This window comes from Rhamphochromis longiceps, linkage group LG22 (assembly GCF_057381845.1).
Source record: "Rhamphochromis longiceps isolate RC_006_pf linkage group LG22, R_longiceps_female_GT1.1, whole genome shotgun sequence".
Lineage (NCBI taxonomy): Eukaryota > Metazoa > Chordata > Actinopteri > Cichliformes > Cichlidae > Rhamphochromis > Rhamphochromis longiceps.
In genome coordinates, this window is record NC_140577.1 from 22,805,700 (window position 1) to 22,817,371 (window position 11,672).

Below are 11,672 nucleotides of genomic sequence, written 5' to 3' on the forward strand. Positions count from 1 at the left end.
AATGAAATTAACAACAGGTGCTGTTTTGTGACCAAACAATCAAAAACAGACTTCATGAATATGGGCTGAGGGCCCAACCTTCTCTAGTAAGCCCTGTGCTCACTGCCTTGGAGCCCAACTGGCTTTTGCCATTTGCTACCGATACCAGAACTGTTAAGTCCACCACTTGTGCTTTATACTGGTCACCAGAGCAACTCCCTGACTATCCTTTTTTTTATAGCCTCCTGCTTTGAATACTATGCTGTACAATTTTCACTTTTCATCTTCCACCTTTGTAATCTTTGTCTTTGTTTTTACTTTATCCATCTTCTTGGTTTCCAAAGTCATTGTACAGAATACCACCCAATATTGGCTAGCTGCACTCTCCCCTGTTATCACTCTGCCGTCTCCTATCTCTTTCAGATTGTCTACTCCTGTGTCCACCTTAAGCCACTCTTATACGTTATTCTATATTCCTCCCTCTTCTTAAACTATGGTTTCACCATAGCTATTTCTCTCCATTTTGCAAAATCAACTTTTGTCTGTCCTGAGAACATGTTGATTTCTCTCCTTAGCACCATACCTACCCCTAACTCTTCATCACCTGTGTTTCCTTCATGTACATACCCACTGAAGTCCGCATCAGTTACCACTCTCTTGGAATCCACCAAGCTGTAAAACTCTAAACTAGAGCTTACAGTTTTTCATGTTTAATGCAGTATATGAAGAAAGACAACGAGTTTCTTTCTTCATGTTTTAATTACTCAAATATTTATATTGAGCTCAACAATGGGATCGAAAAACAAGAAACAACAACACTGTGTCACTGTTTGTGAGCAAAATGTTAATGTGGCTCTATTCAGTGTTTAATTTGGTTTGTATAAGCACAAATCTTCTGAGGTTGTGTCCAAATGCTTGTTCCCACACCACAAATTAATTACAACGCGCTCACAAATTCCTCCCAACGTGCAGTCATTAAATATTCTTTGAAAAGTAAACAACTATTAAACCAACTTCCCAGAGCTCTGATGCTTGGTAAAGAAAACGGTTAAATGCACCAGGCTTTTTATGACACGTTTTAATATTAAATGCAGTTTACAAAGATAAAACCCACAATCACTTACTCAGCAAAGTAGTTTGGAAAGAGTCAACAAATTTTTCATTGCTAAATGCAAACATCACAACGCGCTCTGTTTAGACCCAGACCAAACAGTATTGTTTGACTGATGATCGGATATGGGTCGCATAGGGTCAAGAAAGTTGGATTTGAAGCGCTTTTGCCTGCAGTGTGAACGCAGCCTTAGTGAAATTGTACTTCAGAATCGGTTTTAGTAAGAAGGAAGGAAATGATTTCTCTTTCAGCACATAAACATATTGTGGTGAGAAGTATAAGGACGTCGAAAAGATGGTGCACAAAGCTGCATCTGGCCACACAGAAAAACACACGAACTCAGAAGAGTGGATTTGTACAAAATCAAATGGCTGGCAGTAGACAAAGTTACACTGTCGTGCAATAAAGAGGATGCATGTTATTTCACAAAATGGCCGGTCTGTCTCTAGCTGAGACTAGACTAGCAGCGTTTAATTGCTATCATCTACTCTACTCACTGCTGCCTTGCTTTTTTCTATCTTCCTCATTTTTTTCTTCTCTCTTTTTCACCCTAACACAGATAACTGCTCTTCATTTTTGTTGAGTGTATTTTCTTGTTATCATTAGGTTTGTTTGAACAGAGTCGTGAAAGAAGCTAAAAGGGTGAGTGGAGTCAGGTGGAGTCCCATTAAAGAGGTCAGATGTCTTCAACTCTCACACATCGCCACTGCTGTAGTTCAAAGTGGCTCAGCCTTTGGGTCCCTCCAAAAGCTTTTCATCCAGAAAACAACAAAAACCTTTTGAAAAGACAATTTTACGTCATTTCTAAACAAAGTTGACATTTGGTTAAGAAGTGAAAATTGAAGCCACTGAAAACATGTCTAGAAAAAGGCTGCTTCCTCCTCAAGTTCTGTAGAGGCTCCTCACACACCCATTGACACTCAAACTAACCTTTTTACATGTAATTTTACACAGCTTTCAATTGCAGTCTGTGACCATTATTACCAAAGTAACAATAAGTACTATATTTTAACATGCTACCATCCTTAACCTCACTTTACAGTTTTTTACAGTCGCTAACAAGCGCCTACCCATACTTCAGATACTTTTTCTAAACTCTTAACACAGACCCACACCTACAAAACACAATTGGCCAAATGGATAATATCCTTCCCAAAAATACACTTTGTTAAATATATACTAACTCCTCATTTCAAAATTAGAACACATCTTTCTCTGCACACACTAACTGTACAAAAACACTATAAATCTGACTCAAAATGAAATTAGTCTGTCAAAGAATAACAATTGTTTTCACTTCACAAGGTACATGCAGTCAATCAAAGTACACCAGGTTTCAAAATACTGGCTATTACAGTTTTTTCCAGTCGCTAACAAGCGTTTGTCCAAACAGTTGTCACATTTGCAAAACTCTAAACACAATTAGCACAGCATCGGTCTGTTGTGGCCATACCATTCTTACATTTCATGTCGTGTTCACCCAATATGCAGTCAGTGAACACATTTCCACAATGCTTACATTTTCTTAACAGACAAGCTATACCTCCCAACAAAATTATGGACTGTTTTTGTAGTATTTACGAATGTTAACACACAACATCCCACAATAGCAAAAACAATATTCCAAACCGTAGATACAGTATAAAAACCTCTGCTTCTGCAATGATATCAGTACAAAAACAATATCAATATCAAAAATATATATCAGCTGATAATAAACAAACAATTGAATAATTGACACACAGCTGATTTATGTTGGGTAAATTGGGCCAACGACAGCTTCTTCCATTCTGGCTTAGACTCAGTGGGGTTTATAAGGCAAGACCTTGAGGAGTGATGTTTTTGGAAACAAAAAAAAGACAAACACTGTAATGTCTGGTCGAGGAAGAGTAAGAGCAAGGGGCCCAGGGAGAAGAGCAGGCCCAAGGAGAGGGCAAGGTAGAGGTGTAAGAATGCGTGGTGGTGGCATTCCAAGGGCTGCAAGAACAGTAGTCAGTGATGAAATTCGTGCCACTATCATTGACCATGTAATCAACCATGGTCTTTCACTAAGAGAGGCTGGTGAAAGAGTGCAGCCCAATTTGAGGCGGTCAACGGTTGCCTCCATTATACGCATCTTTCAACAAACCAACAGGTAAGTATTGCATTTTACATGGATTGTTTCTATTCTCACTTGACATGTCAATATGGTCATACAGTAATGCATATGTTGAATTTTTTGTCTTTCTAAAGAATGCAATGTCTTCCACCCTCTGGGGGAAGAGGAAAGCTCCTCAGTAATGATCAGGAGCTTGCCATTGTAGAAATGGTTACTGCAAATAATGCAATAAAACTGCGTGAAATTCAAACTAGAATTGTGGCGGACCATGAGATATTTGACAATATCGATAGAATCAGCCTCACAACCATTACGCGGACATTGTCCAAACACAGAGTGCGGATGAAGCAGCTCTACGCTGTTCCCTTTGAGAGGAACAGTGAGAGGGTCAAGGAGCTACGACGACAATATGTCCAGGTATAGTGTATATTCAATCCAATGTCCAGTTCTATAAGCTTTGCACTTTGCAAGTAGGTAACCTACACAATACTAGGTTACAGTACAGTATGGTATACAGTAATAACATGACTTACATAAACTTTGTTTCAGAGAGTTATGGAATTGGAGGCCAACCAGGCCCCTCATAAATTCATATACATCGATGAGGCAGGATTCAATCTGGCCAAAAGGCGTCGACGTGGACGAAATGTAATTGGAAAAAGGGCCACAGTTGATGTGCCAGGACAGAGAGGGGCAAACATTACCATGTGTGCAGCAATTGCAAATGCAGGATTACTCCTTCACAGATGTCAGGTTGGACCCTATAATACAGAGCGCTTGCTTGCCTTTCTCAATGATCTCCACCAGCGCCTGGTTCCAGAGCAAGGTCAGGAGGGTGAAAACATGAGGACCTTTGTAATTACCTGGGACAATGTGGCTTTCCATCACTCGCAAGCAATAACAACATGGTTTGAAGTCCACCCAAGACTGGTAAGTCTCTTCCTTCCACCCTATTCACCTTTCCTCAACCCCATAGAGGAGTTCTTTTCTGCATGGAGGTGGAAGGTTTATGACCATCAGCCACATGACCAGATGTCCCTCCTCGAAGCCATGGATGCTGGCTCCAGGGACATCACAGTTGACGATTGCCAAGGGTGGATCCGACATACCAGGCGGTTCTATCCCAGGTGCATCGACTTGGATAACATCAGATGTGATGTTGATGAAAAAATGTGGCCTAACCCTGAAGATCGCAGAGATTAGATGCAAAGTTTTTGCCTTTTTTTAGACCCCCTCCCCCTCCCCCCCTTTTGATCTTGGCTTTTTGCTGTTGTTTTTTTGTTCAGAATGCTCTTGTGTGTTTCATGGATATTTTGTTCACTGTAAGCAATACTGTAAAACTTTCTCTGTCCTATCATACTGTGTTTCTACTGTACCTCCTGTAGTAAACAGTAAAGAAACATAAACTTGTTTGCTTTTTACTGGAATGCTTTTGAATGTGAACATTACTGTACATGTGGACATACAGTTACCAACCAAGACATTTCTGGTGTCAAAATGGTGGATTGCATGTTTCGCATGCAAATACCTGTAAAACTGAAACATAAAAGTCTATGCAGTTTTTGTAATGTCAATAATAGCCAGTATTTTGAAACCTGGTGTACTTTGATTGACTGCATGTACCTTGTGAAGTGAAAACAAGTGTTATTCTTTGACAGACTAATTTCATTTTGAGTCAGATTTATAGTGTTTTTGTACAGTTAGTGTGTGCAGAGAAAGATGTGTTCTATTTTGAAATGAAGAGGTAGTATATATTTAACAAAATGTATTTTTGAGAAGAAAATTGTCCATTTGGCCAATTGTGTTTTGTAGGTGTGAGTCTGTGTTAAGAGTTTAGAAAAAGTATCTGAAGTATGGGTAGGCGCTTGTTAGCGATTGAAAAAAACTGTATTGACATTACAAAAACTGCATAGACTTTTATGTTTCAGTGTCACAGGTATTTGCATGCGAAACATGCAATCCACCATATTGACACCAGAAATGTCTTGGTTGGTAACTGTATGTCCACATGTACAGTAATGTTCACATTCAAAAGCATTCCAGTAAAAAGCAAACAAGTTTTTGTTTCTCCACTGTTTACTACAGGAGGTACAGTAGAAACACGGTATGATAGGACAGAGAAAGTTTTACAGTATTGCTTACAGTGAACAAAATATCCATGAAACACACAAGAGCATTCTGAACAAAAAAACAACAGCAAATAGCCAAGATAAAAAGGGGGGAGGGGGAGGGGGGCTAAAAAAAGACAAAAAATTTGCATCTAATCCCTGCGATCTTCAGGGTTAGGCCACATGTTTTCATCAACATCACATCTGATGTTATCCAAGTCGATGCACCTGGGATAAAACCGCCTGGTATGTCGGATCCACCCTTGGCAATCGTCAACTGTGATGTCCCTGGAGCCAGCATCCATGGCTTCAAGGAGGGACATCTGGTCATGTGGCTGATGGTCATAAACCTTCCACCTCCATGCAGAAAAAAACTCCTCTATGGGGTTGAGGAAAGGTGAATAGGGTGGAAGGAAGAGACTTACCAGTCTTGGGTGGACTTCAAACCATGTTGTTATTGCTTGCGAGTGATGGAAAGCCACATTGTCCCAGGTAATTACAAAGGTCCTCATGTTTTCACCCTCCTGACCCTGCTCTGGAACCAGGCGCTGGTGGAGATCATTGAGAAAGGCAAGCAAGCGCTCTGTATTATAGGGTCCAACCTGACATCTGTGAAGGAGTAATCCTGCATTTGCAATTGCTGCACACATGGTAATGTTTGCCCCTCTCTGTCCTGGCACATCAACTGTGGCCCTTTTTCCAATTACATTTCGTCCACGTCGACGCCTTTTGGCCAGATTGAATCCTGCCTCATCGATGTATATGAATTCATGAGGGGCTTGGTTGGCCTCCAATTCCATAACTCTCTGAAACAAAGTTTATGTAAGTCATGTTATTACTGTATACCATACTGTACTGTAACCTAGTATTGTGTAGGTTACCTACTTGCAAAGTGCAAAGCTTATAGAACTGGACATTGGATTGAATATACACTATACCTGGACATATTGTCGTCGTAGCTCCTTGACCCCCTCACTGTTCCTCTCAAAGGGAACAGTGTAGATCTGCTTCATCCGCACTCTGTGTTTGGACAATGTCCGCGTAATGGTTGTGAGGCTGATTCTATCGATATTGTCAAATATCTCATGGTCCGCCACAATTCTAGTTTGAATTTCACGCAGTTTTATTGCATTATTTGCAGTAACCATTTCTACAATGGCAAGCTCCTGATCATTACTGAGGAGCTTTCCTCTTCCCCCAGAGGGTGGAAGACGTTGCATTCTTTAGAAAGACAAAAAATTCAACATATGCATTACTGTATGACCATATTGACATGTCAAGTGAGAATAGAAACAATCCATGTAAAATGCAATACTTACCTGTTGGTTTGTTGAAAGATGCGTATAATGGAGGCAACCGTTGACCGCCTCAAATTGGGCTGCACTCTTTCACCAGCCTCTCTTAGTGAAAGACCATGGTTGATTACATGGTCAATGATAGTGGCACGGATTTCATCACTGACTACTGTTCTTGCAGCCCTTGGAATGCCACCACCACGCATTCTTACACCTCTACCTTGCCCTCTCCTTGGGCCTGCTCTTCTCCCTGGGCCCCTTGCTCTTACTCTTCCTCGACCAGACATTACAGTGTTTGTCTTTTTTTTGTTTCCAAAAACATCACTCCTCAAGGTCTTGCCTTATAAACCCCACTGAGTCTAAGCCAGAATGGAAGAAGCTGTGGTTGGCCCAATTTACCCAACATAAATCAGCTGTGTGTCAATTATTCAATTGTTTGTTTATTATCAGCTGAGATATATTTTTGATATTGATATTGTTTTTGTACTGATATCATTGCAGAAGCAGAGGTTTTTATACTGTATCTAAGGTTTGGAATATTGTTTTTGCTATTGTGGGATGTTGTGTGTTAACATTCGTAGATACTACAAGAACAGTCCATAGTTTTGTTGGGAGGTATAACTTGTCTGTTAAGAAAATGTAAGCATTGTGGAAATGTGTTCACTGACTGCATATTGGGTGAACACGACATGAAATGTGTGAATGGTATGGCCACAACAGACCGATCCTGTGCTAATTGTGTTTAGAGTTTTGCAAATGTGACAACTGTTTGGACAAACGCTTGTTAGCGACTGTAAAAAAACTGTAATTAAAAGAAAGTATGTTTTTTACAGAAGCTTGAATTTCTTTTCCTTTGCAACTATTGCTTTTTTCCTCCTCTTTTCTAGTTCTAAATTGGTCATAGTCACCTTAAGCACCAACTCAAAAATTTAACAGTTCTTTTCTTTTTTTAATCCCATCAATGTTGTCATGCACATCCTTGACTAAGAGTGATAATTATCCTTGCTTTTTGGAAACGACTCCTGATGGCCTGACAGCTTCTTTGATTATTTTTCTATTGCCAAAATTTTTTGAATTGAAAACTTGAGAGAGGAGGGCAGTCAAGGTGGTTGCATACTCAACAAAATGTGGGTTATTTCCGAGTGGACTTTGCTTTTTCATATTCTTGTCTAAAGCTAATTTTCTATCCTTTAGATAATAAAAAAAAGATTTTCAATTAAAAGAAAATTAAAAAACAGATCACCCTTTCATCACCGTGAAGGGGTGATGATCTGGCTTGTTTTGCAGCCACAGGACCTGGATACTTTGCAGTCACTGAGTTGACTATGAACTCCTCGGTATATCGGTATCCTAGAGTGATATTTGAGGCCATCCGTCCAAGAGCTAAAGACCAAAACTGGGTTATGCAGCACAGTGAGCAAATTTACAGCTCGTCATACAGAACAGTTATGATATATAGATGCATTTATATTTACTTTTATATAGTCAAGACGAGCAGACTACCGCATATCATTGCTGGGACTGTTGTTCCTCATATTCCCCATATCTCACTTGGTCCCCGTGACCACAGGAGGTAAAAAAAAATCTAATAAAAAATCAAATAAACTCCTGTAGCACCTTTACCATAATATTTTTTTTTGTTTTTGTTGTTGTTGTTTTTAATCCATCCAGTATAGTGTATAGTGCTCTTCAGTAGTTCAGCTTTATTCCTCTTTCCTAGCTGAATAAAGAAATGCCTAGATGTGCATTTCAAAGGCTTCAACATCATAAAAGGGAGCGGCAGTCTTGGATGAAAGCTTCACTGTTCATTCAGAGATCCAGCACGATCCCTTCCCCTATCCGAGTGCTCCTCCGATGATGACATATGTTCTAATCATTGGGTCACGTCACATCTAATGCTCTCACTAACATCAAAAGTCTCACGTGGAGTTGCAGAAATTCTCAAAGAAGAAGAGGAAGGAGAAAGGAGACCGACTTCCTGGATTGGTTATGTTGGGGAGGAGAAGAAATCGCTTGACACTTCCTTCTCTGCTCTCCCATTTTTGAACCCCTCCGAGACATAAGGAGGGCGGTTGTAGCTGATCTCTGCCATTACTGACATCCACTGGGAGCTAAATGTTTGCAGAAATGGGTTTCATCCATATATTTGCATCCATCCAGAGGTCACAAGAGAGACAAGGCACAGCGTGAAAAGCACAGGTCTTTGGCTAGTAATGTGCTTTTTCTCATGACTGCACTAAGCAACATGACCCATTTAACACCATTTGAATGGGCTTTGCTACTATATTGTGCTAGGTGGGTTAAACTTAGGCCCTTTGTTTGAATGGACAAAAACAGCTGTCTGCTTATTTTTTAAAGAGGTCAAGTTAGCTCTGTTTATTGTATTCTTTCTGATTTGAGTTTAGGTTTAATTACACTTTTCACTGTCATAACATATGTTATCTATAGTTATCTTAGTGGAGAAATGTTAAATGAAAAGCATTAATAACATTAATTTAATTTACTTATATGGTATTCTTTTGTGTTTTTCTTTAAAGATCACCTTTATTTTTTTCAAAATACTATGATTTTGTGCCAGTATATATTTGACTTGCTGATGAAATGGCCGTACTGCTGCATCTCAATATCCAGAGGCGCACTAAAGGAATCAAACTGCATAAATAGCACACATTTCCCCCCCCTAGATAGGCCGTTTGCATGAACAGGCACTTGTTATGCACAATGTTTATCTATCTAGTGTTACCAACGAATGATTTTCTTTATTCATATCCAGGAATTTGAGTTCTTGGCCCATAATGTTTTCTTTTTTTCTATACTGAGACATTAATGGATGTGGCAATGCTGAGCCACAGCTGCAGCATACTGACACTGAGGGCATCTGTGAGAAAGACAATCATGTCTATGCTTGTAAAATCAGCTCAGATACTGTAAATGGCTGGCTGTTGCTGCAGTAACTGATCAATTTAAAATAAGTATGAAATGACATTATCATTTATAGACTTTGACGACTTTGCTAATCAGAAAATACACAGTCTTCATTGAACTAATCCAGATGGAAGCAATTCAAATAGGAAAAGTTGTGTATATATATATATATATATATATATAACAAACACCCAGCACGCCCCTGCGGGCGATTTATCCTTCAAGCTCGGGTCCTCTCCCAGAGGCCTGGGAGATTGAGGGCGCCCACCGATGCCTTCTTGTTCCAGTAGCCCACTTTTCGTCAGGGTGCCCTGGTTCCTCAACACCTGACGCGGACCTTGTTGATCTGGGCGACGTCCGGCTTGCTTAGCATAGGGGGGTCTAGCCTTAGTCTAGCATATATATATATATATATATATATATATATATATATATATAGATAGATAGATAGATAGATAGATAGATAGATAGATATAGGTCAAATATATATCTATATAGATAGATATAGGTCAAATATATATCTATATAGATAGATATAGGTCAAATATATATCTATATAGATATATATAGATATATATATATATATATCTATATATATAGATATAGATATATAGATATATCTATGTATATGTGTGTGTGTGTGTGTGTGTGTGTGTGTGTGTGTGTGTGTGTGTGTGTGTGTGTGTGTGTGTGTGTGTGTACCCTACTGTACAGTACATATGTGTGATCAGTTATAGCTCAATAAATGTTCAATTCTTGCTGGCAAGTACATTCCATGATTCAGTAGTTTGTGGAACCACCTTTAGCAGCAATTGCTAGAATTAATACTTTTCTGTATGACTTTATCCGTCTTTGTATCGTTGTGGAGAAATTTTGGCCCTCTCTTGTTTGCAGTGCTTCAGTTCATTGAGGTTTGTGAACATTAATTTATGCACGAGTCTCTAGCCAAAGCATTTCGTTGGGGTTGAGATCTGGACCATTACAAAACCTTTTTCAGCTATTCTGTTCACAGTGCTGTTTCATAGTCCAGTGTTGGCCAAGCTTTTGCTGTCAGACAGATATTTGACTCTCGAATACTTTGATATACAGAGGAGTTCATGGTTGACTAAATGACTACAAGTTGTCCAAATCCTGTGGCTGTAAAACGAGCGAAAATCATCACTCCTCCTCTACCATGGCATGAGGTGTTTGTGCTGATATGCTGTGTTTGGTTTTTGCCAAATGTGGTATTGTGCAGTACGGCCAAACATGTTCTAAGGAACATTGTTTCAGAAGTCTTTTGGTTTGTTTGCCTGACAACTCTTTCATCCAAAACAGTTCTTTTTTAAATTTTACTGTTTGGAACTTTGACATCTAAAGTCCTATCAAAGCTGTGCAAAGTCTGCAATGTAGGTGATGAGTTTGTTACAGTTTTGCATATTTTCATTTTGGGGTGAATTTGAAAGATTCCTGGGAAGATTATAGCAAATGCTTCAGAATAGCAAACTGACAGGAAGTTCTGCTTTTATAGAGTCTTACCTAATACTGTTCATCAGGCAGAGACTTTCTCATGATCAGTTAATCAAGTACATTTGATGAGCAGCACCTGGCAGTGAGGGTGTACTTGGCTTTTCACAGGACTGCATACTGTCCTGTAGTATGTACTCATCCAGCTTCTTCTAATTATACATTAACTCTAAGTAAATTTACTTTATATTTCAAACCTCAGGCTCCTGTACTGAGCAATGAAGTGGAGTTGCCATAAACTGGAATTACTGCTTGGGGCTAGCTGCAAGAGCAATTAAATCCCAAAACATTTCAGTGTTAAAATGCCCAACTTTAAAATATTGCAAACTTCCTTTTTTGTGACAACCGCCCTGAGTGGTATATTTATTTTTAAGTATATGTAAGTAATTCTTAACTGCATTAAAGACTTAAGTTTACATCGCTTGAGGGCCAGCCAGGTGAAAACTAGCTTTCTGCTAGTGCAAAGTAGCTTTTGCCTTAACTAATTCAAATTGACCCTCCCCCATCCCAAGATGTTTTAGAGATAAACTGTAATAAGTCTATCCAATAAAACTGTGCTTCAGTTCTTGTGAAGTATCTGTGTCTGTGCGAAGCAGCCACACATATTGTTTGTCTGTGAAGGTTCTCAGTCATCCAGGTCATCGTAGTCT

The 11,672-nt window shown here is 39.3% G+C and overlaps 1 protein-coding gene across 1 annotated transcript; it reads left to right on the top strand.

The window, feature by feature from the left end:
• The first annotated feature begins 2,447 nt into the window (after window positions 1–2,447).
• On the top strand, window positions 2,448–5,060 carry LOC146644091 (uncharacterized). Its single transcript, XM_085396019.1, has 2 exons — window positions 2,448–3,605; window positions 3,738–5,060. The coding sequence occupies exons 1-2, from the start codon at window positions 3,324–3,326 to the stop codon at window positions 4,389–4,391; spliced, it is 936 nt and encodes a 311-aa protein (XP_085252145.1). The 5' UTR covers window positions 2,448–3,323; the 3' UTR covers window positions 4,392–5,060.
• The last annotated feature ends 6,612 nt before the right edge of the window (window positions 5,061–11,672 follow it).

What these genes read in the sequence shown, in the direction of transcription:
- LOC146644091 (XM_085396019.1), top strand. Translation starts at nt 3,324, where the DNA reads ATGCAATGTCTTCCACCCTCTGGGGGAAGAGGAAAGCTCCTCAGTAAT. An exon ending in TACGACGACAATATGTCCAG is followed by an intron (nt 3,606 to 3,737) that starts GTATAGTGTATA and finishes ACTTTGTTTCAG; the next exon opens with AGAGTTATGGAATTGGAGGC.